Here is a 27257-nt window from a genome sequence, read left to right as displayed (position 1 = left end):
TATGAAATTTCAAAGAATTCTTTTTTTATACCGAATTCGCATTTACATTATCAACGTTTTCGCACATGATTTGTCAATCTGCACCATCTTCTTCGATAGTCAGTGCATACAGAATTTCTAAATTCATCAGAAGTTTTCTCAGAAGAGTTTGTTGAAATAGGAATCGATCCATTTGGTGAATAAGAATCGTTCTGGTTAACTGTTATAATTTCGGTTTTCGTTTTGATTTAGGATCTTACGTTATGATTTTTGACGTTATGATTTTTGAGGTTTTGTTCGCCGTTTATCAGGTGCTTTGATCTTAAATTTGACGATTTTAACCTTGGCGGTTTCCTTTTTATTAATCCTATGTTGACATTTTTAATAGAAAAATGCGCTGTTTATTAAAGATGATCTGACGGCTGTGGACGACACGTACATAATGTACGATTAGGTTATTTGTATGATAACCGGCCTCTATATATATATATATATATATATATATATATATATATTCCGGAAATAAATTCGTATCTTGACAAATGTGGTAAACAGTATTTTTGAAACCGAAGAAACGACAAAGTATGGATTTTTACAACTATTATAAAATATATCATATTTTGTCAAATTGGAAATATATTATTTTTGAAGTGGAGGAAAATATATATTTTCATAAACAACTCAAAAATATATTATCTTGGTGAAAACTAAAAATATATATTTTTCTAACTTTAATCTTAAAATTATATTATTTTTAAGATATATGTGGAAGTATACATATTTTTATCAAATCAAATATATAGATATTTTTCTATAAAATTCTCTTAATATATATATATATATATATATATATTAAGAATATAAAGTTGATGAATTTTAATTGTACAAAAATAATATTCCGGAAAATTATACATAAATTAAGTATAAATACTTAATAAATACAAGAAAATACATATTCCTATACATATAAATACGTACCGACGTACACCACCAACACTTGGTAAAATACCCACATACAAGTATTATACATAAGTATGAGAATACAAAATAACATACATATAATACAAGTATACCTACACTTGAAAATTTATATGTGAGAACCATTTGACAAAGTAAGTTACAAATATATTGTTTTTAACAATATTCAGAATAATTGTATGGAAATGAATTAAGTTAAATATCCTTATTTTAACTAATATTTATATAATTTGGAATTATATAAATATATATACAACATACACCAAGTGTGTAACTCAAAGTATACCAGAATCCCAAAATAAGTCTTAATAAATAAATAAGGCTAAGAGTCGTTACACGACCTAAGTGTCTAATAAAACATAGCACGTGTGTCGGTAGTGGTACAACCCGTGGATAGAGACTTTGAGTACACGAGGCTGCAGACGCAAATTTGTGAGTTCATGTCCCCCTTTTCTCTTAACTGTTTTCGGATTTATAACTTTCAGGGTGAAATGCATGTTTCAATGGTATGGTTTAGCTAAGGAATAACTGTTAGATCATGTGGATGGGTAGGCGCACACTTAAGACCATTAATCATGTTTAAAGACCGAGGGGCAGGAGTGGTAGATCTATCGGGTGTAGCAAGCCCCACTCATGGGTCCTTGTGTGGCCGCATGTAGTGACTATGTCGTTCCAGCCGGGTGGACCGTTACTAAATTTGCTAGGTTTGAGCCTTCCTACGCCATTGCACACATATTAATGTCCTTGCAAAACATTAATTGATCTGTTCATAGACGCTTTACATACCGGTTATCAAAAGAATACTCTCAAATGTTTACAAGTTTACTAGAGCTCACATAAAAAAAAAAAAACACATGAACTCGCTCAACTTTTCTTGATGTTTTCAAATTACATGTATTTCAGGAAACTAAATGGATATTGCGGGCGTTGGAAATATTTTCAAGAAGTGAATTACAAGAATAGATGTCATCCACTTTTGAAGGTTTTGATTTGTATATCTTATCCTGGATAAGATATATGAAGCAAAGCCTTGGTTTACTAGTCTTTTGTTAAAAGTCCATGTATGGAACTTAATCTCTTTTGGATGGTTTGTAACTTAACATGAAGTTTGTTGGTTGAAACTTAACAACTTGTGTTTGTAATATTTTTTTTAAAACTTATGAATGGATGAACATCATTTTAGTCATATAGATGTTTATTATAATTGAATGCAATGAAACTGATCAAGTCACACGTACACGCTTCCGCAAAAGTCAGGGTGTGACAGAACGGTACATTATTTCAATTTCATCAAAACAAGTCTCTAAAGTCAAAGCCCCAAATTATGATATTCAAGAACCCTAATTTATCAAGAAATTAAATTCAGATTTATACGCCCTTCTATCACAGAAATGGATAGAATGGTTTTGTAGAACATGAAAAACTAAGCACAAAGGATTCAAGAATTGCCTGATTTGATTTCGAATTAATAGAGAAATTGCGTGATGAAGTCATGAACATAAGAAGTGTTCTTCACTTGACTTCATGAAAACTAGAGATTGTATATAGGAATTTGAGAGTGGGGATTTTCATGGAAAGAGGCTATGAATCTAATGGCATAGGTTTAATGGAATAATTTCTATGATTTGATATTATTCATGTTCTTTAATCACTTTAATGGTGATTTAGTTTGAGATTAAATTCAAGTTATTACGAGGTGCAATAGGCACTTTAAGATGGGAATTAAGTTTCTCCATAATGCCAAATAAATACATATATAATAATTAACTAATTATATCCATAAGTACATTGGTGATTAAATATAAGATTCTTGATAAAATATATTATTAAGTAACAATAACATAATTTTTGTAAATATTACTATATTTTTTGTGATTATTAGTTCTATGAAAATCCAACAAATATATTCTATCAACTAAGTAAGTAATTAAAAGGTTAATATCTTAAACCCGAAAATAGTTATGTTAAATTAAGTCATGACAATATTAACATTTAGCATTTATATTTATTACAGTTTGGATCCGATTTTCAAAACGGGTTGGTTTTTCTAAGATCTGTTTTTCATGGATATTACAACTTCATTGTTAGCACCACTAAGATTACAATATAGGTACTCGGTTTTAGAATTACTTATCCTTAAATTTGTTGGCTATATGGCTGCTCCCCACTTTTTAGCCTCCCATTTAGACTTGATTTCTCTTAGCTACCAATACAATATCATCTACGAAACACATGCATTATGTGAAGACGGGGTCTTTTAAGACCGGGTTGAAGCCATCTGGGCTTCAACGAGCCCTTCTGTTTACTGATGATGATTGGGCCGGCTGCAACTGGGTTGATTGGGGATACATGGTTTGAAGTTTGGTTTGTTCTTGGGAGCTGGACCTAGAAGACTTCTGTTCCTACGTGTTTGAAGTTTACGGGTTATTGAAGACATGGATTGCTTTGTGCTTGTTGGCAGATGTTTATGGCAAGGTCTTCAAGTGGGAGATTGTTGGATGTGAAGTCCTTCCCGTTGGCTATTGGGCTTGTATTATTTGGATGATTAGAACGCCCGTTGGGGTTTCTTGTTCACCAAGCCTAAAACCCTAGATTAGTCTCTCTCTATATATATTCATTATCTATGTAATTGTAAATTTGTCAGAGCTTAATAAAAAGATCCCTAGTTGCTGCCCGTGAATGTATGTTCCTCACTGGAACCAAACCACGTAAAATTCTCGTGTTCGTGTCGTGCTTTATATTTTCTCGTTTATTATTGCGTATTCGTTATGAATCAGTATTCCGCTGCACCACTTAAGATCTAACAAATAATACACATTTTGTTACCACATTTAGACCTTCTAAAACCTTTAGAGTCGAAGATTAAATTTCGTTACAAAGTACAAATCATAAGAACTTTTTTGAAAGCTAGAGGCCAAATCCAATCCAAAATTTAATAAAATCACACCGTATACTTTACTCAAGTATTAAGATGCACAATACCTACTAGTAATTATCCTAGTCAAAATTGAACACATTTATTACCACCACCCCTTAAAATAGTTTGTTGTGTGTGTGGGGTTTGACCAGAGAACAACAAAGGGGAAGAACTAAAGAATCAATTCATAGCCTCTTTGCGTACTCCCTCGAATGTAGCGTCACTCACCGATTCACATCCCCAAATTAACACCGATTCTTCAACTCAATTTCTCAAACAATCAGTTGTGGGGTTTCTGTATGAATTTGAGAACATGGGTGGGCTTTGTTCAAGAAGATCAACAACAGAAGGTCATCATTTGGATAACAATAGAGGCTTGACCCATGTTAATGGAGTAACTTATCAATCTGCTGCTCCACAGGTGAATCATGAATTCATTACTTCTTCAGTTGTTGGGGAAACAAGGGGTGATGATGATAATAATAATAATATGAGAGAACCCTTTTCGTTTCCGGAGGTGAGTGGTGGTGGGTCGTATGCATTGGATGATAATGATGGGATTCCGAGATTGGCTAGGGCTTTGTCAAATAAATCGAGGTCCGGGAAGTCGAATTTGGCTGCTGTTGCTAAGGTATGTGTTGTTCTTAGAACATGTTTTTTAGAATAGTTTTGTGTAACAAGGGTGTTTTGGTCATTTTACATGAACTTGATGTAGATGGATCATATATGGTGTAGTAATGTGGTTTTGATTATATTTGGATTGTAAGTTACAAATGCCCTGGTTTTTGGTATTGAGTGTTTGCTAATTCATGTTTGTTTAAAAGGGTATTTTGGTCATTTTACATATGTGAAAATTTAGCATAGATGCATCATATATGGTGTAGTAATGTGGTTTTGATGATATTTGGATTGTAAGTTACAAATGCTTTGATTTTTGGTATTGAGTGTTAGCTAATTCATGTTTGTTTAAAAGGGTATTTTGGTCATTTTACATATGTTAAAATTTAGCGTAGATGCATCATATATGGTGTAGTAATGTGGTTTTGATGATATTTGGATTGTAAGTTACAAATGCTTTGATTTTTGGTATTGAGTGTAGTCTAGTTCCTTATTTGTAATTTTCGCACAAAGTTAGCTTTTAGGAAGTTCTAGATGTTTAATGTTGTTGAAAGGGGCTATTTTAGGTCAATGACATTATTTCTAGTTAATAAGGGGGAACGGAGAGCGGGAAGAGCGGGGGGGGGGGGGGGGACCGCTTTTCGTGAATCGGTACACAGTGGAATACCCACCCTGCGTGGTGAATCATTTTGAAGATTATACACACACTATTGGAATAAAAGTTGTATGAAGATTTGTCATGCAAATATGATCAAGTGGGTGTTACATGTGTAGAAGAACAAATATAGGAACAAGTCAACGTTAAACATAAGTCCGTACGGTTAGATGTCGTGTGTGTGGCTAAAGAGTGAAGACCTTACTTTTTTTAGGAAAGGAAGCGGTTGATGTCTTTTAGAGACAACCAACTAAATTATCATATGAACTCAGTGATCATATGGTTCCAAACATTCTCTAAATTTCGTCTCAATGACGTAATGCAATTTTTGTCAATTCAACACATGGAAGAACAATAAATGAAAAGACAAAAAACTAATATTGGTCATGTATGGGCACCGACAATACAAGATCTATGAGATATGGCAATCTCATGAAGCTTATTTGTGATTATGTCCATATTGTAATAGGATGTAGAAAGGTCTAGTAGATCATTGCCATGCTTCGACTTGTCAGGAATTTGGGATGTAGTATATTAGGAATGCCAATGACCTCTAGCTCAAGTGGTAGGAGGACTTGAGTTCTTCTTTGAAGACTCAAGTTCAATTCCCATTTGGTGCAAAAAAGGAGTGAGGCACTGGTGGGCAGTGATAGGAGACCCAGTAAACCTGGGTTCGATCCTTGAGCCAAACGGGTTTTACTGGTAATTTACTGTCGTGCCTACGGGCGGGTGGGTAATCGGGTTTTCCCCGGAATTGGTGGTGGACGACTCGAGTTACTCTCAGAGTACTCCGTTTGTCCAGTGGGTGCCCCGAGAGTGCTCGGGATTGATTTGTTAGCCGTTCAAAAAAAGTATATATTAGGAATATAAAGAAGAAAATTAGTTGGAGGGTTATGTGTAAAACTGTAGATGAAGAGTAACGAGAAGGGAAGGTTGTAATAATCATATCCTACTTACCTTGTTCTTGTTAACATATTTCTCTCATTACCATGTGTTTTTTTTAGAGGAATGCGTAATTATGTGTTTTTCTCTTTCCTTTTTCCGGACCCTTTGTTTCTACGCGGAGTAAGTTTTTAGACAAACTTGAACTAGTGATTATCTATTAATCTGTTGTTTTTGAAACTTGAAAAATAATTGAGATTCAAATATATGAAATTACTGTTTCATAGTGACATAAATATGCAAACACGGGAGGTTTGATTATTAGCATGCCAAAGTAAAACCCGCAAAGATAGTGCTTAAACCAATCTTGGTAAGGGTAAAATTAGGTTGTTGAAGGAGATATGATTGGTACTTTAGATTAGTTATTTGGATATAATTATTTCTTTATGGATTTGATATAAAGCTAGAAAATGATTGGAATGTAGTCAAATGAAAGAAAGAAGTATCGCCGCTTACGAAAATTACCAAGAAGGAATAGAAGTAATGTGAGTAGAAGATTGAAGATCTAGCTATTCTATTAACAACCAAATGTATGCTTTATTCTTACATCTATTGGTAGAGGTAAGACTGTCTACATCTTACCCTCCTCAGACCCTACCTTAGCTTTGCTATTGGTGGGATTTACTGAGTATGATGATGATGATGATTCTTACATCTATACGTATTGCCTTGGAATAAGAATAAATGGAAGAAAACGGATTGCCATTAGCGCGATCTGATCCATTCTCAGAGATCAATCCTGAACTCGGCAGATCGTTTTTTTTTTTCGGTATATGAAATAGGTGACTTCGCTAAGTCGATTCTTAGAAAATCTCTAATCAAACCATTTGTCCTTATTTCAACAAAGGAAGCACAGGCCTTTCCGATCTTTTTGTCTTGGTCCCAATTCAACACTAGACAAGTCCGAACTAATTGAATACCTGTGTCCCAGATTTCAAGAATTGGGTCGTAATAAAGGATATAATTGACCACTCGAAGTTGTAGATTATCACTTTCCCGCAAGAGATCCTCCGGGAAAAGTCTTCCTAAATTTATACCATCCGTTTTTTATATGGGACTACGGGTTGAACCAAAACAAAATACTTTTTTTCATATAAGAATAAAATAACAATCTAAGAAAACAAGAAACTAATCGTACTACTCTAACTTGATCTCCTTGTGAATGTTTCGAAAGGCTTTAGATGTCATCTAACACCCCTAGGTCCATACGGAAACCCTATTATACTTCTATTTAAAGTTATACATTACAACATGCCTCTTACAGAAAGCACAATAACTATTTTTGTGTGATAACTACAATATAGTTGTTTGAGTTCTTAGATATGTACTCTACCATATTTGACCCTTTTACTTCTAATTGGATCGATTTATGTTGCTGATGCTGATCCGAGTTGACCGGTTTTGACCCATTACCCGACCGCTTGTTTCACCACCTTTAAATCGTTTAAACCGAATAATGCAGGTTTCAGAGGTGAGTTCACTTTTAGGTAAAGCGGGGACCGCCGGTTTTGGAAAGGCGGTAGAAGTACTCGACACACTCGGTAGCAGCATGACGAGTTTACACCTCAGCAACAGCGGTTTCGTCTCCGGGGTTGCAACAAAGGGAAATAAAATAACAATATTGTCATTCGAAGTTGCCAACACAATCGTTAAGGGTGCGAGTCTCATGCAAGCCCTTTCAAAGGATAACATTAAACACTTGAAAGAGGTCGTGTTGCCTTCCGAAGGTGTGCAACGCTTGATATCAAAAGACATGGACGAGCTCCTTAGAATTGCTGCATCTGATAAGCGGTTAGTACCATTTAACAGGACTAATGATAAATTTTATTAATTTTTTATTGAGTGAATGCCATTTTCGTCCTTGAGGTCTGGTCAGTTTTGCGACTTTTGTCTAAAGGTTTTTTTTCGCATATGGATCCAAAAGGTTTGACATCTTGCCATTTTCATCTGGAACGTTAACTCCATTCATTTTTCTTCGTTAAGTTAGGGGTATTTTCGTCTTTTTTTTTAACTCAAAGGGCAATTCGGTTTTATGAATACTTGTACATTATGCTAAATGCTTGTACATAAAGTGAAAAAGACCGAATTGCCCTTTAAGTTGACAAAAAAGATAGAAATACCCCTGACTTAACGGAGAAAAATGAATGGAGTTAATGATCCGGATGAAAATGGCAAGATTCAAAACCTTTTGGATCCAGATGCGGAAAAACAAATCTTTGAACGTAAGTCGCAAAACTGGCCAAACCTAAGGGATGAAAATGTCATTTTACTCTTTTTTATTTATCGGGTGTCTTTTAAATGATCTTCTCTTTATGATGTTTTTAGGGATGAATTAAAAATCTTTTCCGGAGAAGTGATCCGTTTTGGAAACCGTTGCAAAGATCCTCAATGGCATAACCTGGACCGTTATTTTGAAAAGTAATTTGTTTGGATATAAAATATCTACTGTGTCGAACTAGACGTGAACGTGATGCTAATGTTTTGTATATTTAGATTGGGATCGGAACTAGTTCCGCAGAAGCAACTAAAAGAAGAAGCCGAAACCATCATGGAGCATTTGAAGAATTTAGTTCAGTATACCGCCGTGAGTATACATTTATTTATGACATTTCTGTTCTAATTTGTTTGCATATTTGGAAGAGAAAACATATAACAATGAAAGTAATGTGTTTTGCATGCAGGAGTTATACCATGAGTTACATGCGTTGGACCGGTTTGAACAAGATTTTCGACGTAAGCACCAAGAAGAGGACAACCCCAATGCTCCTCCAAGAGGTAACCGTTGACCTTAGTGACTCATAAACGTTTATTACGTTTCATTTTTTAATGCAAAGCGGCAGGCTGATATATATCATTATCGACAACATGAATGGTGACGTCATAAGAACAATTGCACGTTTTCTTTTCATATGAAAATATACAGTTAGTTGTTTAAGCTCATTGAATGTTTTTAATTGTGAACAGGGGACAGCCTTGCTATCTTGAAGGCGGAATTGAAGAGTCAAAGGAAGCACGTGAGAAGCTTGCAAAAGAAGTCACTTTGGTCCAAGATTTTGGAAGAGGTAACAAACTACAACCGTATTTCTTTGTTGAGGGTAGAACACGTTTTTATCATTTACCATAGGCCTATTATTACTATGAGTAAAATGTCATTTTCGTCCTTGAGGTTTGGCCAGTTTTGCGACTTTTGTCCAAAGGTTTGTTTTTCTGCATTTGGATCCAAAAGGTTTGAAATCTTGCCATCTTCATCCGGCTCGTTAACTCCATTCATTTTTCTCCGTTAAGTCGGGGGTATTTTTGCATTTTGTTAACTTAAAGGGCAATTTGGTCTTTTTCACTTTATGTACAAGCATTTAATCCGTTAGACTGAATTGACCTTTAACTTAACAAAAAAGACGGAAATACCCCTGACTTAACGGAGGAAAACGGATGGAGTTAACGGGCCAGATGAAAAAGGCAAGATTTCAAACCTTTTGGATCCAGGTGCGGGAAGATGAACGTCGCAAATCTGAACAAACCTCAGGGACGAAAATGGCATTTACTCTTATTATTATTATTTTCATCACATTATCCTATTTAAGGTGTAAATGTTACTTTCTTGCGAATAACTTGCAAGAAGCATTGCATCACGTTACTTATTTGTATTTGTTATTTAAGGTGATGGAGCAACTTGTCGACATTGTTCATTTCTTACACATGGAGATTCATAACGCTTTTGGAACTGCTGGTATGTGTCCAAAAAAAGCAACACTTTTATTTTATGGCAGTATCTTGTGCGTTTCCATAATTGTATATTATGAAAGCCCGATGTGGAATATGTTATTATTTACTTTGTGTATGTTATTTTAGATACCCAAACGCCAGTAAAAAGCAACCGACAGAAATTGGGAGCAGCTGGTCTTGCTCTCCATTATGCTAATATTATTACTCAGATCGATACACTTGTGAGTTTATGTTCTTTTAGATATTATTAGCTGTGTGATAATGCATTTACAATGTTTTTTGTTGACATAAATATGCACACTAGTAAGTTTCCTGCTCGACGGAGAGTTACTAATGCTTTGTTATTAATAATAACAATTTCTAAAAAAAAGCGATAAATTACATATATCCCATTCAAAACTTGGTATTATTTCGTATTTACCCAACAAAACATCATAATATCAATTAAACCTATTTTCACATTTATGACATATATACCCTTCCCTTTAAACTTGAATTTGTATATGAGAGTTTGGAGTGTGAGGAGAAAGAATGGTATAATTGTCATATACTCATATTATAAATTGTATTTAACTATTTAATGAAATGGGTAAATATGAAATTTTAGATATTTTGTATGGGTATATTTGATATTAATTTTTTGGTTGATAATATCATGAAAGTTGTTAGTGGTATGGTATTTATGAAATTGCCGTGTAAAAAACTATTATCGGTATTCAATCAATCTAGTGATAGTTTTTAAAACTTTGATTGATGGAGTATTTAATGATATACGTCAGGTTACCCGCTCGGGTTCCGTGCCTCCAAGTACAAGGGATTCTTTGTACCAAGGTCTACCGCCTAATATTAAGTCAGCAATGCGCTCCAAAATACATTCTTTTCACCCAAAGGAAGAGGTACGTTCACTTTAAGTTTTGACCCATCATACACACAAAAGGACACAACTCTATGTATAATGATTTTTGTTATTGATGTTTAAATAGAGGCGTATTTTCACAATCATTCTAACATATAAATAGAAAATAAATGTTCCTTATAATAAATAACATACAAAAAAAGTATTTTGGACTAACCTAAAAAGCGGATTTAGTAGATAGCGGTGTTATGATGTATTTTTTAGAAAACAAAGTATAACTCAAAAATGAGTTGTGTTTGTTGCCAAACTCTGATCTTGAATACTAAAGCAACCCACTTTTAGTTTAAAATTGATTATCGACTTTTGATGAAATGAATTTAGATCATGAAAGTCGTTATAGATAGAAAAGTTATTGATGCTAGAAAAGTAGTATATACCCTTGAAAAACTTGCATAATATCATATTTTGCTCAAGCAAAAAATTTAATATCAAATATACCCATGTTGGCGAAGCTTGAGATTTCTGACCGGAGGGTCGAAAATGGATATACCTAAAAAAATTATAAGACCAGGGGGTCGAAAACGTATATACATAAAAATTCTATACGAAAACTACATACCGGGCACACTACTGGGGGTCGGGCGCCCCCCGCCCCCCACTAAGCTACGCCTAGGGCTGGCAATAGGTAACCTGCGATAACAGAAAAGGACACCATGTGATTTTTTACGTTTTTAAAAATAATCAAAATTTGAAAGTTAGGATCCATTATTTCTCCTTCTAGGTGCATAAAATATACATCTGTCTTATAGACATTGGATATAAAGTAGTTAAACGAGTCGTATTAATGTTTAAAATTTTTGTTGTTCGCGTTATCAGATATCTACCTGTTAAACCTGCTAAGACACGATTTGCCAGCCTACGCCCTTGCCCATGCAAAGTACTTAAAATTTCATATTTATTCATTTCATTGAATACAATATATGATGTGACCATTATACCCTAACCCTTTTCTCCTTTTACTTCAAACTCATATCAAAATGCATGTTTTAAGGGGAAGAGTACAAGTGTCATAATTTTGAAAATCGATAATTTAATATCATGATTTTTTTATTGGGCAAATATTGATATTATACCAACTTTTGAGCTGGAGATATGAAATTATCCATTATTGTAAATAAGCAAATACTAATTTCACATTCAAAGTTGTACTAATCGTCTTGCGGGAGTTTTTTCTTAACCATGACAACAAAGTTATTCATTGCCCTTTTAAACACTTACTACCTGTGTTTTGCGGCGTTGCCATTTCTTTATGTGTATAATAAACTGTTTTCATTTTATGGAATTCCGTCATTGCAGCTTACGATCCCTGGAATTAAAGCAGAGATGGAGAAAACTCTGCAATGGCTTGTTCCAATTGCAACAAACACAACCAAGTAAGTCTTCACATTAATCCAATTATCCAAATGCCCCCCTTCACTTTTGGAATTGTTCAAAAATAGCACAAAGTAGTTGAACTTCTAGCTTTTCATATATATTGTATTATTTACTAACTTTTGATCTTACATCATGTTAAACAAAAATTACATCAATACAGAGCTCATCATGGCTTCGGCTGGGTTGGAGAATGGGCAAATACAGGGTACGTTGTATTTCCATTGTTTTTTTTTTCTTTTTTTAAGTGGCATAATAGGCGGACTAATCGGCTTATTAGGTCATATTGTTTGGACTGGGTTGATCCGGAACATTTTTCTCCCAAAAAAAAATCCAACTTCTTTATAAATTATTAGTTTGCCACATATGATAAACTATAGAGTAAATTATGTTTTTGGCCCCTGTGGTTATATCACTTTTACTATATTAGCCCAAAATAAGAATTTTTAACATATCTGCCCCCATGGTCTCTATAACTAACCATTTTGGCCCCCATTGTCTGTATAACTAACCATTTTGGCCCCCATGATCTCTAGACTTAGGGGCCAAAATGGTTAGTTATAGAGACCATGGGGGCAGATATGTTAAAAATTCTTATTTTGGGCTAATATAGTAAAAGTGATATAACCACAGGGGCCAAAAACATAATTTACTCTAAACTATAATATTCCATGAGTAGTTTAATTATTTGAAATAAAACGATTTTGGAGGTTCTAACCCAATCATTTTATTTAACGAATTAGAGAAAAGTTATCACCGAGTTGACTCATTCATAAGTAAACGCGTCAATATTAAACAGCTAGTTAATTTCTTGTAGATCCGAAGCGAACCGAAAACCATCGTGCCCGGTTGACTCATTGAGAATAGAGACTCTCCACCACGCAGATAAGGAAAAAACCGAAGAATGTATACTTGAACTAGTCGTTTGGCTTCATCATCTCGTCTGCCAATCAAAGGCTATGAACGGCGGAATGCGATCACCTGTTAAATCTCCGATTCGGTCCCCAAATCAAAAGGGAATTCAAATCTCACCGAACCGGCCCAACTCCCCCTTGCCGACACTCACAACCGAAGACCGAGAGATGCTTCGGGACATAAGCAAACGAAAATTGACTCCCGGAATTAGTAAAAGCCAAGAATTCGACACCCGAAGCAGGTTAAGCAAGCACCATAGGCTAACCAAGAGTAGTAGTCATTCCCCAACGCGGGAGATTAAGCGGGACCCGTTTCCGATCAAGAGACCGTCATCTGTTCCGATTATCAACTTTGATATTGATAGGATCAAGGCTTTGGATGTTATAGACCGAGTGGATGACATTAAGACTGTGTGAGTAAACAATGTTATGAGCGGTTTCCGTCTTCACTCGGTTGATGTTAAAACCTAGTCGTGTCGAGTTGAGTTGATGTTGGTTGGATAGATTTTTTTTTTTTTTGTTTTAGAGTTTGCATTTTGCACATGAGTCTTTATGTACAGAAATCTGCACTTTGTGTCATAATTGCAAAGGTATGTTCATCTTTTTTTCTTGTTTTTAGTCATTTTATTATAATATCATTACTTTTTTCTTGTTTTTTTTTGCTCAAAATAAACTAAAACCGAACATTTTGGGTTTTTTTTTTTTTTTTTTTTTTTCGGTTTCGGCTGGGCTACAAGTTATTTTTTGGGTTTACATTTGTGGTTGAAATGTTTCGACATAAAAAAAGTCAGCCCAAAATAATGAAAATGAGCCTTAATTATATTTAACCACTTACTAATAAATTTGAGCATGAATTTTTAACCCAATATATTGAGTTTGGATAATTGGATCATAAATCCAATAACAAGCATTTGAAATTTCTGTAATTTTGGAACGAGGTGTGACCCAACCAATCTGTAATTTTTGGTTTTCAAAAGAGTGGAAAAAATGAAGCGTAGGTTATTATTTATTAGTTTGTGTTGGTTATTTTGGTTCGTTGTTGATTATTACGGTTCGATCAACTGCCATTTACTAGGATTATTTTGTTTGAAACTTCTTCTTTTTTCGATTTTTTATTGAGAAATTTCTTATTTTTTCGATTTTTTTATTAAGTTAGTTTTATCACTAACTTTGTTGTTGTTTAGGGATAGTTATGGGAGTTATTTTGTTGGGAATTGTGTGTTAAAACACTTCTAATACAGTTATTCAGAACATTAATTGAATAGGTTTCGGTCCAATTAAGAACCACCACAAGTTGTGATAACCATAAGAACTCTTACTTTTCGCGCGAGTTGGGTCACCATTTTTTGCACAAATATAGATGAAAATGTTATAAACACATATGTAAAAGGAAAAAAAAATTATCGAGTCGGTAGGTAGTTCCGCCTGATTTAAAATTTGTTTACCGCCACAGTAATTTTTTTACATTACCAATAACATTTTTTACACCCAATGTAAATTCTTGCATGCGACATTTTTTTTTATTTTTTCGCTAGAACAAATGGTTTTTTAAGATTTTTGAGAAACTTTTTTCTTGAAAAAACCTTTTGGAAGACCTAGTTCTTATGGTTCTTATAACTCAAAGTGGTTCTCATTTTACCCTTTTCCTAGTTGAATATATATATTTTTTTTATGATAACAAAAGAACATATGCATCATGTATTCACCATCTTCTCAAGGGTGGTGGGAGTGGTGTCGGCAAAACAACTCGGCAAACCGTTGACGATACGTGTCATCTCGGCGGCACGTGTGCGGCAATTGGTGATTGGCGAGTGGTGTTCAACAGGATAGCAATGGATGGTATGGGTCTGCCATTGATACCTCATGTGTGTGTGAGTGAGAGAGAGAGAGAGGAGGGGGGGGGGGGGCATTCCAAAATCCGTAATCACAATTTTAGTTAGGTGTTTTTTCTTTTAATTTAATTTAAAATTTGGGTGTGGTATGAGAAGCGTGCGAAACGGTTGCATTTTCCGTGATTTAACAAGTTATGGCAAGTAGTGAAGAAATTTGATATGACTTTGATATGGAGAAGAGAGAGTTGTCACAAATGTAACAATTACTCCTACCTCCCTAATGTCAATACAAATACAAAGGTAACAGTACAAGAAGTCCATCTACGTTGCCTTGAAGCACTAACAAAAAGGTATTAATTAATCTTTATTTTAAGAAAAAATAAAATTAACTTGAAATCGTAGAATAAAATGGATTTTTAATTTTTTTTTTTCTGAAGGTTGTGTTAGAGTTGTTCCCTCCTTAGCATAGGATCCAAATATGTGAAATTACGAGGGGGCTAGTAAACAAATCTAAACAGAGTCGTTTCTACCTTTTTAGAGACCCTAAGCAAACTATGAAGTAGGGACCCTAATTTCGTCGATAAACTCTCCTCGAATCCCGACGCAATGGGTGATTGCCCTTGCTTTTTTCGTCTAGTGATAGCCGATAGCCTAGAAATTGAAAGCAGGTTGCGATGGGAAGTGGGAACGATGATTGCCGCTGTATTTAGGGGCTCTTAGGCCGCTAAATATTGATGATTAGGTCGATGGTTTTAATAGTTGGAAATCAAGGCGAAATGGTTTTTGAAACCTGACCTTTGTTTGCTAAACAATATTTATTTTGGACTACTTGAATGAAAAATCAGTTTAGTTTTAAAATAAACGTATTTATTTGGGCCTGATACATACATATAGTATACATAAAAATTTTCTAAAAACTTGGAGACCCTTATTTTTTGGTGGTCCTAGGCCCGTGCCTAGGTTGCCAAGACTATAGAGCCGGCCCTGAACCCAAATCGCCACTATATCAACGTAGTATTTTACCACTATACTAGACTAGAGCCCCCTTTATCGGTTCAGAATAGGGGAATTGGCCTGTAATAATCCCACATAGACCTTATTGGCCATTAATAATCTCACCTCAGAATATCCCCCCCTCCCAGTCCCACCTTTCACCTATTTTTCCTACAATGGTCCCACGTTAAAAAACTTAACGGAGTTAAGCTTTTTTTCCAAATTATAAATAGATTTTTTAGGGTTTTTGATCAGAACGATGATACGAGTCACATGAAAATTTCCTTTTATCTATTATTTATTTATATAATAAATAAGCGAGTTTTGGGACACATGACAGCTTGTGGCTCAACCTTACAATGATTTATGCGGGAAAAATGGATGGGCCAAAGTTAGTTGTATATGGGCAAGGCGCGGTGCCCCGTACCCGTTTAGAGAGTCTCACGCCTTCGATCTAGCTCAATTGCCTCATCCTCTCTTTCCCGCTCACTCTCTTGGCCGCAAGAACTCCCAAGATCGCCAATGAGTGATCTAGGGTTTGTTCTGTTTTAATGTTTTAAAGCATAACTTTTACACTTTGGCCCTCCTAGTTCGACTTTTGACTCATTGTTCCCAAAGTTTCACTAATAAACTTCCATGTAATTACCAAAAGGTCCCTTCAAGTCCAGTTAATCAAAATCTATCGCGTTAAAAGTCTTTTATTGTCTCACAAATATAACTCCGTCGAAACAATAAGCTAAAATACTTTAACGTTAAAAATTGATAAATCCTAGTTTTTCTATAAAAAAATATATATAAGTTGTACTTTTAAGATAGTAATAGTTGAGAAACCCTTGTCCTAAATCTGTTTATTAGGCCACCACATATCGTCATTATTACCACATATCCATCCTTATTCCAATAGATATGTGGGAGAGAATGCAAGGAAGAAGGAGAGAAGACGAACCGTGGCATGATGTGCCAGGCCGCCGGAAGTACAACGGAGATGGGAAGAAAGATCAGGAAAAGGACGTGTCGAAACTTTATGTCACAAACCTTCCGAATGGATGTATACCGTGGGAGGTGTCGAACTTTCTAGGGGGGATCAGGGAGGTTGTTGGAACATATATTGCTAGAAAAGGGATAAAGACGACAATATATTCGGATTCGTGACGTTTAATAAGGCAAAGAAATCAAAGGAATTGGAGCAAAAAAATCAATGGGGTGAAGATGGGTAACTTTAAACTTCAAGACAATATTGCTAAGTTTGTCGCTGAAAATGTTGGTCTAATCAATAATAAACCACCGGAGAAGAAAGCAGTGGAGAAGTAGCCATTTACTTATCAATTACCAAGGAATAACACGATGTTTTCGCAGAAGGGAGGATTGAGCTTTAGTGAGATGGTCGGTAACAAGGCAGGTCAGTCGAATGCCCGACAACCTAGGTTTAGAAGAGGGGAGAGCAATAAGGTTGTAGGGGAGGTGAATAGGGTGTTAGAGATTTAGGAAGAGACTAGAGCTCTTCGTGATCTGCATGTAAGAGCGCTGGTGGGTAGGATACATGACCTAACAACACTAAGAAAAGTAAAGGAGGGATTCACAGAAGAAGGGACGGGAGGATTCGAGATTGTTTACATTGGATGGTTATCAGTGATTTTGAAATTCCTTAACAATGGCGAGGTATTGGATGTTACACAGAAACATGAAATATGGAGTAAATGGTTTTCAAGACTTGATGTGTGGGAAGGATAAGTCCTTCCATTTGAAAGGGTGGCTTGGCTCAAGATACATGGAATGCCACTTCATTTAGCGGAAAATTAGGTGTTTGATTACGGCGTTGGTCAATTCGGGAAGGTTATCCATCCAGCTCAGTTGGATGCGCATGTTGTCGACTGGTCAGTAGTATGGGTCGGTATCCTTGTCGGTGAAGGAGAGAAGATCAAGGAAACTATAACTCTTAAGTCGAAGGATAGACGGTTCAAAGTTTGGTTACAGGAAGAAAATGGAAAATGGGATATTGATGGTCTTGAGTGGGTGCCGTCGCTGGAGAAACATGTTACAATGGAATTGCTGTCAGGCGGGCTCAAACAGACAATTGAAAAGGAAGTTGAAGAGGTTTTGAAGGGAAGATCGCTTAAACTACTCATCCCCACACTTGGGATACATTGTCCCCAATGTGTGGTTTTGAAGGGAAGATCACTTAAACCACTACAAAATCAATTATAGCTTTTCCATTTAAACCCAAATTTCTTTTTTGTTTTTTTATATTCTTATTACTAACAACACCACCAACTTTCACAACCCATCACTAAACATATCAAAACACCACCCATCCACCCAACCATGAACATAAACGTGAGTATATACAAAGGTGCACACAATGAGAAAAAGACACGGCCTGATCAGTAAATCAGCAGTGTTGGTAGTGATGCAGCTACAGTAATCGGACATGAACATAAACATCTCTTGGATTCGCCGATATCTCAACGGGGATGTTGCCAAACATCCCCACACTTGAATCATTGCATCCGCGAGGATTGAAACATAGTAACATGCCAAAAGACAAACACAACACCAAAACAAAACAAAACAAAACACGAATACAATACTCTACATCCTCGGGCTGCCACCCGAGAGCGCTAAGTTTAAAGGTCTTCAGCCAGACCAAACCTGATATGCGTTACGGTGGTCTCAATGCACACTTACCCAAAACATTTCCAACGAATGCCCGGAAATTTACATGCCATCTCCATAGGTTTGTCAGTATAATTGGCATGTTCAAACTGCACCTGCGGGTTTCGCTAATCCACTTCATGATGTATATCCTGATGTCTTGTAGTTTCACCCTTCTCATCTTCTTCCTCGAACCCTCTTCCCCACACTTGTTATTTTGAATGATTGATATGGGAAGAGGTTCGGTACACATATTCATCTCTTCAGACTGTTCTGCCTCATCATCTGCACACACCATCTAATCCACCAGTGACTCTTAATCAGATAAAGGACTCATTGGTGTGGTATTATCCTCCACTACCTCCTCCTTCATGTGAGAATAATCTCCAATATCATCAGGTAATGGTGAAAGACGTTGTTCTATTTCTATCTTCATTTTTAAATTCTGACACTTAGAAACTAAATAGCTGATTCGATCTTCATCGGAAAGGTTAGGTGCTGATAAATACTGCTCGAGTTTGGACAAAGTCACTTCCAATATAGCAAGCTCTTTCTCCTCCTCGGTCTGATAAGTATAAACACCCTCGGGCTTAGAATATTCTTCAGGATGATATTGTTGATATCCCTGATACGGTCTTAAGATGTGCGCATCCATCATTTTTTTATTCCAATACTTTGGGTTTTCTGAATACACCGTGCACACATCATAATCATAAGTATGATCACGACCACAACAAAAACATAGACCATCCGTCCTTGTCTCATAATAAACATCCTCGTCCCGATCATATCCATCCGAGTAATAGTCATCCTCCATCTCTAAGTCATAATCATCAACGTATGATGGAGGTGGAAGCTGTGAAACATAAGACACCGGTTTTCCATGTGCCCTCCTGTACTGGGCCTCGTGGATCGCTATACACGGATGACGTGGACCCCTGCATAATATACACGTAGAGAAGCTGAAATCTGTGTAATGCACTGTCATCCTGCACAACACAACTCAACTACCAAGTGTAAATCACGAACATCAAAGAAAATCTTTTTGGGATTTTTAATTTTTTTTATTTTTTTAACTAATACACAAGATAACACACGTTGCGCACAACTCCCCAGCAACGGCGCCAAAATTTGACGTGAGGTCGAAGTCTCACTCAAATTTAATCCAACTACAACTAATTAGCTAGCGGTAAGTGGGTATCGAACACAGGGAGTTTGTGGAATATGTGCTATCTCAATGTATGTCTAACTAACTAGAGTAATCTAATTGCAAGAAATGTGAATTTCAATGTTTGGGTTGATTGGTTTTAATTATCTAGAATTACTAAATTAGAATACAAATCAAAGTCAAGTTTTGTAACAGGATAAGAGGGTAGTGATCATCCTGAGTTTCAGGTTTTAAGTGACAACTAACGTTCATGTTCAACTGGAAAGAACCACATAGACATGGCTCATGTAAGATCAATTATTTGTGATGAAAGGGAACTAAGTACTCGGATTCCTAGACCGCGAGGTTGTTACCCGATGATCAATAAACATATATCCAAACCTAATCCCTCCCTTGATATCTCGATTGCCAACGGCACCAAGAACGTATGGTTTAGAACTATGATCAAACACACATCAATAATTTACAAATAATCATTCATACACCGTAATCAACGAAACAACACATGCAAAGTTTATTACTCCAGAAATTAAAGATCAAAACATAATTGTCATAAGTTAAACCTTACATTCGAGGATGATCACCAACGAAATTAGCCTTCCATAGTTTGGTGCATCATCATAACACAAAGTTTAATGTTCCTACGAATCAAAAACACAAACCGAATGTTTAGAATCTTCAAGAACACAAGGAAAACAGCCAAAATCGCCCCTATCATGCTCCCAAAACCGAAAACAATGATTGGTAGTGAAAGGGCACAATAAATCCGCATTAAAAGGTGGAAGTTACACATTTACGCAGGTCAGCGCCGTAAGCTACGGTGGCCACCGTAGCTTATGGTGTCTTGGAATGGCATACGGTGGGTTTAAACTGTCATACGGTGACAATTTTTGTCAGGGACCACCGTAAGCTATGCCCTCCACCGTAGGCTACGGTGGGCTTCAGCTTGAAATTTTGTTTTCAGCATAACGTTTTCGTTTCAACTCCGTTTTCTTCGCCGTTTTCGCCCACGTTCTCGTAATTTCATCCTCTATCATGTCATCTTCTTAATTCTTCAATTCTAATAAATTATTTTCATTGATGCTTGATGTGTGTAAAATGCAACATATAAAACACATCAATTTAGGCATAAAACTAACCCTTTTTAAGTACTAATGTTGGAAAAAAAGTGTTTTTGTCTTCCTTTTGTATTTTCAGGATGAAATGAGCTCAAAATCACAAAAGAAGCAAAAAGACCACTAATTCTACCATAAATACAAGAAAAGGAACAAAAGTGGACTGCCCGGACCCTCAACGGCACCTCCCGAAACAAAGAGAAGAAAACAGAGTCTGAACACGCCCCGTGTCCAGCGAACACGGGGGCGTGCCCAGGAAGCAGCAGAAAAGACAAACCAGTAGAAGCTTCCATTGCTCACCACGGGGCCGTGCCCAGCGGGCACGGGGGCGTGTTGAAAGTACAGCAGGCGCATTAATTGTAATTCGCAATTACAATTAATGAAGAGAGAGAGTGTCAGACGGGCACGGGGCCGTGTCCAGCGTTCTGTCCAGCCTATAAATAGAGGAGCTTGGTTTCATTCTCTCTCATCCCTTGGCACACCACCTCTCTCACACCTCATCCACCACCCACCACCACCATATCACCATCATCCACCACCATCATCCATTGTCCATCGTAGAGTGTGTGAGTCGTCTCGGGATCCAAGATTGATCGTAAGAGTTCTTGACAATCAAGGCCATGTTTGCCTAAGTCTCTTACATCACTTGGTGAAGACAAGTGTTTAGTATAATACTTTTTATTTTTAATCTTTTGCACTTTTTATTTGGTTTTGTATTAATGACTTTAATAACTAGTTACTTATGTTGAAGGTGATCTTTCCTTATCGTTTGTCCGTGGTGTCTTGGCATTATTTTACTGTCTATATAAAATAAAAGATTTTCACCATTCATATCTCCACGGTCTATATGGAGGTATGTTGACTACCTGGTCGGGGGTTAAGGGAACGGTTTGGTAAGGGTCTTGCCCTTGTTCAGCGTTTAGAGGTCCTGCTTGGGACCTGGGTCAAATTTAGTAGGATCTCCTTCAATGCCCATAGGTATTGGATGGCGGGGATCCAAACTCTTTGACCCCCTCATAAGTTAACTACTATTAATACTATAACCCGGCTATTTAGGACTGTATCCCTGCTGACTCAGACTACTTAGCCGAGGGTAACGTCACCGCCAAAAGCGGGGCCTACCATAATTTGCATTAATAACTTAATTCATTATCTTTCAATAATCCGACCCTTTAGGATTGTATCCTTGCTGACTCAAACTACTGGGTTGAGGGTAACGTCGCCTTCAAAAGAGGGGCCTACTACAATAACTAAGATAATCTCTTAAACAAGTGCAAAAGTGCGAAAATAATCAAAGGTTATACTAATACACGTGTCGGATCCAAGTGATTCATCTTGTCTATCTGTTTTTATTTTATTTTATTTTTCAGCATTTAGTTAGTTTTTATTTTTCTTAGTTTAAATCGTTTTTTCTAACCTTTTGATTTGATTAGACGTTGAGGATAAACCGGTATTAAAAGCTCTTGTGTCCTTGGACGACCTCGGTATCTTACCAACACTATACTACGTCCACGATGGGTGCACTTGCCCATATGTGTGTTTAGTGTTAGTAAATATCGTGTTTTATAAATTTAAAACTTGGCTAAAAGTGTAAAAAGGGTTTAAATATATATCTAAAAACATATATACACTAACACGCATCAAGTTTTTGGCGCCGCTGCCGGGGACACAAGGATTTTAAGAAAGTTAGGAATCAACGGCCTAATCATCTTTTTATTTTTCTTTAATTTTTAGGATTTTTTTTTAGATTTTTCAGCTTCTGCAGAGCTCAGCACGGGGCCGTGCCCGCTGAACACGCCCCGTGCCCAATCATTGGAACTGGCAATCCTGTTTTATATCAGACAGTAGGCTGAACACGGGGCCGTGTCCACTCAACACGCCCCCGTGCCCAAGATTCAGTTGCTGAAAACAGAACCGTTCGATCCCGGCGGTTGGTAATTTCTGATACAAACATGAGTGATAGTGGTTCTTTTTACTTTCGGCACTCTTATGGTTTGTGGTGTCGAATATGTGGAGGCGAACACGAGGAATTAAAATGTTTCTTCCTCACTTATAGGCCACACTATATAGACCCACCGATTCCTTGTAACCTTAAGAGGGGCGAAAGTAAAAATAAACACTATTTCTCCCTCGAATGCGCCCAGCCAGATATTCTAGGAGAAATGCTCCTTGATGAGTTATTTCAACTAGAAGAACTACTTCTAAATTGGTCAAAAGAACTTAGGAAGGATTTCTTAGATCCATCCCAAGAAGATGACCATGAGGAAATGTTGGAACCGCATTCTGACAACCTCGTTGCTCCCGAAAATACCTTCCTTCCTAAACAAGACGTGGACGATAGTCGTCCCTGTGCCGATTGTGCCGTGAAGGACTCCCCATCGACCTCGTTCGGTGCATACATAGACCTGAGCGATTCGGCATACACCTTCTTTAACGAGAGCCCGGGAAAGGGTTGGACTTGTCCACCTAGAATAAAAATAGGAATTACCCTCACCGACAACCTCTTGCGTTCCCGCCTTAGTATAGGACAATTAAGGTATCTTAGGCACTTTGGGGTTGTTCCAACAAGTCAGGAGCCACCCGATAAAAGTTAGCTCCTTAGAAAAGACAAAACTCCATAAAACAGCCCTCCGACACGGGGCCGTGTCTGGCCACCACGCCCCCATGTTCGCTCAGAAGATTTTCTGCTGATTCTGTCAGAATACGGACAAAATGTGTCAGGATTTTCTTTGCACACGGGGCCGTGTCCAGCGGACACGGGGCCGTGTTCAGTGTGCTGTCGTTTTCTTTAAATGCAGCCTGAATCCTGCTCATTTTTGACCACTCCACCAAGCAGAGATCCCTGGAATCTTCACATATACCATCCTAGGTAAGTACCAAAAGAAGGTTCCTAAGGACCATCTTGTCTTTTCCACTTTTGTTCATTTCCTCTTCTTCCAAAAATTTTTCAAACCCTACCTCCATGGAAGCTTGGAAACCCATGATTCCAACCTTCTATGCAAGGTTTGTAGGAATTTTCGCTATGGATTCTTGTCTAAAGTTAGTTCTATAACTTTGTTTTTAAATTATCTGAGCTCATAACACGACGAAAGTATATAGAAATAATTTAAAAACCTAGAACCATTAGACAAAAATTCCTGCAGACAGTTGAACACGGGGCCGTGCTCACTGAGCACGGGGCCGTGTTCGAGGTACTGTTTTGCAAAAATTTAGTTATCCTCGGCTTATTTCGCAGAAAATGGCCAGCCGAAACAGCGGAGCATCTTCAAGGAATAACCGAAATGGAAGGAGATCGTCCACCGCGGAGGATTCCCTAGTAAACTACGTTTACGCTTTAAGGGAAGCTGTAGACGAATTGACAAGTGTAGAAGAAGCTTTAGTGGACCGCGTTAATCATCTGACGATAAGTTTGGAGGGCTGCCTGCAAGAAGTGAACCTTCTGCACCAAAGGTTAAACCTTCTTGCTTCCCCGCCTTTGGTTCCGGTGATAACACACAGGGCGTGGAATGTAGTACCCGAGGTTATCATCCCAGCAGAATGGCACGCCTTGCACCAAGTACCGCAACCAAGGGTAGTGCAAGGAGTCCCGGTAAGCGCTCCTCCTCAAGATACCGACGAGAATGAGGCTACCTTCTACCTCCCAAGGGAGATAGAAGAATGGCTTTGAGTGAAAACCGAGGAGCCATGGGCTGAAGAATGTTTCTACATCGGGAAGCTATTCCCGAAATTTTCCTAAATAAGTAGAACCTTTATGATAACCTTATGTACCCCTTAGTTAATTAACTATCTTTATGAATCTCTCTATTAGCAATGTTATGATGGTTTTTATGATTTATGGACTCGTGGTGGTAATGGATGAAAAAGGGAACGAGAAAAAATGGAACCATGCAGAAGAACAGAACAAACCGACAAAAATCTCCATAACAGAAGGCTCCACACGGGCCGTGCTCAACCAACACGGCCCCGTGCTGAGCCCCCTGCAGGAAATCACCCAGTTCAGGTAACTGGACACGGGCCGTGTTCAGCGGACACGCCCCCGTGTCCAGGCTTCTGTTTCACTTCTATAATTTTTGTTACTGGCAATTGACCACGGGGCCGTGCCCGGTCAACACGGGGCCGTGTCCAGAGCGCCAGTAACACAAATCTTTGTTTTTAAACACACTTTTACATATTCTAATCAACCAAAAACTTTATTTTTGGACACATTGAGGACAATGTGTAATTTAAGTGTGGGGGGGATGCTAAAACCTTGAAATTTTGCAAAATCCTAAAACAAGCCTTACACAAAACTCTATTGGAACCGCTAAACACCCCAAATTTTTTCAAAAAACTTTTTCATTTTTTTTATTTACTTGTCTTAGTTTAAGTTGGGAATAACAAGTTATAAAAGGGTTATATTTTTTTATTTTACAACCGATAGCGTCGTGATAAAAAGAACTAACATAAGAAAATTATGAAACGGTATAACAAGTCTAGTTAAAAATTCGATTATATATGCTTGGTCACATTAAAAATCCATTCCCACAAAAGTGAGTTTTGAGCCTTTATTGAGCATAAAAATACACATATTTAGATTAAATGCTCATTTTTCGTTTCTTGTGTGAATAGCCGCTCGGTCTTTACAAATCTAGAACTTGCCACGACGATACATTCCCGGTCCTTACCAACTTAAACCCAAGTAAGTAAATGATGGAGGCATTAGGACTAACTATTTTTCTTTCAAAACCATTATTTTTCATTTTTTTTTACCTACCCAAAATCCCCCTAGAAAAACCCCTTTGAGCCTAAACCTTTCATTTCATTACCCCCAAAACTAATTTTTTTTACCCACCAAAAAACCTTTTTCATTTTTTCACCTTTATTTTAGTAACAAGCTCGGTTTTTCATAAACATACCCTCTATGTGACGAAAAATATATATATATATATATATATATATATATATATATATATATATATATATATATATATATATATATATATATATGAATAATGAAGTCAAAAACAAACAAAAGCTACAAAAGCTTGTTTGGAGAAATACTTCAAAAATAAATGTCACTAAAAATAAGGTATTTTATGAAAACCGACACTTGTTACGATTTTCGCCCTTTTTACTAACCACTAACCAACCACCCACCTTTAAACCCAAGCCTTCACCCCAAAAGTCCTCTTGATATTTACAAAGGTAAAAAGTTAAAAAGGAGGAGGATTGATCGCTTGGCAAGCCTATGGAAAACGCAAGTCCGTGCCGCTCTCGAGCGATTCACTTTAATATACACCTTCGGCCGAGTGTTGAGTGATCTCCCGTGAGGTATGTGAACTTGTATATAAATGGAATTTTAATAAGGCATGTTATACCAAAATAAGTAGTTTATCTTATGAAAAGTTCAAAATAAATCATAACGAATAGGATTGTAAATAAATTAAAAATAAAACCTATAAAAACCTTGGATTCCCGACACTCTAGGACAAGCTAAAAACTTCTCTTCTACCTATTCCATTTGGGAGTGTAAGCCACATTAAAAGAGTTTTGCTTGAGGACAAGCAAAAGTTCAAGTGTGGGGGTATTTGATGTGTGTAAAATGCAACATATAAAACACATCAATTAAGGCATAAAACTAACCCTTTTTAAGTACTAATGTTGGAAAAAAAGTGTTTTTGTCTTCCTTTTGTATTTTCAGGATGAAATGAGCTCAAAATCACAAAAGAAGCAAAAAGACCACTAATTCTACCATAAATACAAGAAAAGGAACAAAAGTGGACTGCCCGGACCCTCAACGGCACCTCCCGAAACAAAGAGAAGAAAACAGAGTCTGAACACGCCCCGTGTCCAGCGAACACGGGGGCGTGCCCAGGAAGCAGCAGAAAAGACAAACCAGTAGAAGCTTCCATTGCTCACCACGGGGCCGTGCCCAGCGGGCACGGGGGCGTGTTGAAAGTACAGCAGGCGCATTAATTGTAATTCGCAATTACAATTAATGAAGAGAGAGAGTGTCAGACGGGCACGGGGCCGTGTCCAGCGGACACGGGGCCGTGTCCAGCGTTCTGTCCAGCCTATAAATAGAGGAGCTTGGTTTCATTCTCTCTCATCCCTTGGCACACCACCTCTCTCACACCTCATCCACCACCCACCACCACCATATCACCATCATCCACCACCATCATCCATTGTCCATCGTAGAGTGTGTGAGTCGTCTCGGGATCCAAGATTGATCGTAAGAGTTCTTGACAATCAAGGCCATGTTTGCCTAAGTCTCTTACATCACTTGGTGAAGACAAGTGTTTAGTATAATACTTTTTATTTTTAATCTTTTGCACTTTTTATTTGGTTTTGTATTAATGACTTTAATAACTAGTTACTTATGTTGAAGGTGATCTTTCCTTATCGTTTGTCCGTGGTGTCTTGGCATTATTTTACTGTCTATATAAAATAAAAGATTTTCACCATTCATATCTCCACGGTCTATATGGAGGTATGTTGACTA

The 27257-nt window shown here is 37.1% G+C and overlaps 1 protein-coding gene across 1 annotated transcript; it reads left to right on the top strand.

The window, feature by feature from the left end:
* Positions 1 to 3956: 3956 nt before the first annotated feature.
* LOC110936811 (protein PSK SIMULATOR 1) lies at positions 3957 to 13658 on the top strand. The gene is made up of 12 exons (XM_022179215.2): positions 3957 to 4505; positions 7552 to 7880; positions 8415 to 8507; positions 8583 to 8673; positions 8771 to 8864; positions 9054 to 9151; positions 9747 to 9816; positions 9939 to 10033; positions 10592 to 10708; positions 12025 to 12101; positions 12263 to 12307; positions 12917 to 13658. The coding sequence occupies exons 1-12, from the start codon at positions 4188 to 4190 to the stop codon at positions 13428 to 13430; spliced, it is 1941 nt and encodes a 646-aa protein (XP_022034907.1). The 5' UTR covers positions 3957 to 4187; the 3' UTR covers positions 13431 to 13658.
* Positions 13659 to 27257: the final 13599 nt, after the last annotated feature.

The sequence above is a fragment of the Helianthus annuus genome, chromosome 4 (genome assembly GCF_002127325.2).
Source record: "Helianthus annuus cultivar XRQ/B chromosome 4, HanXRQr2.0-SUNRISE, whole genome shotgun sequence".
Lineage (NCBI taxonomy): Eukaryota > Viridiplantae > Streptophyta > Magnoliopsida > Asterales > Asteraceae > Helianthus > Helianthus annuus.
This window is presented reverse-complemented; position numbering and strand designations above follow the sequence as displayed.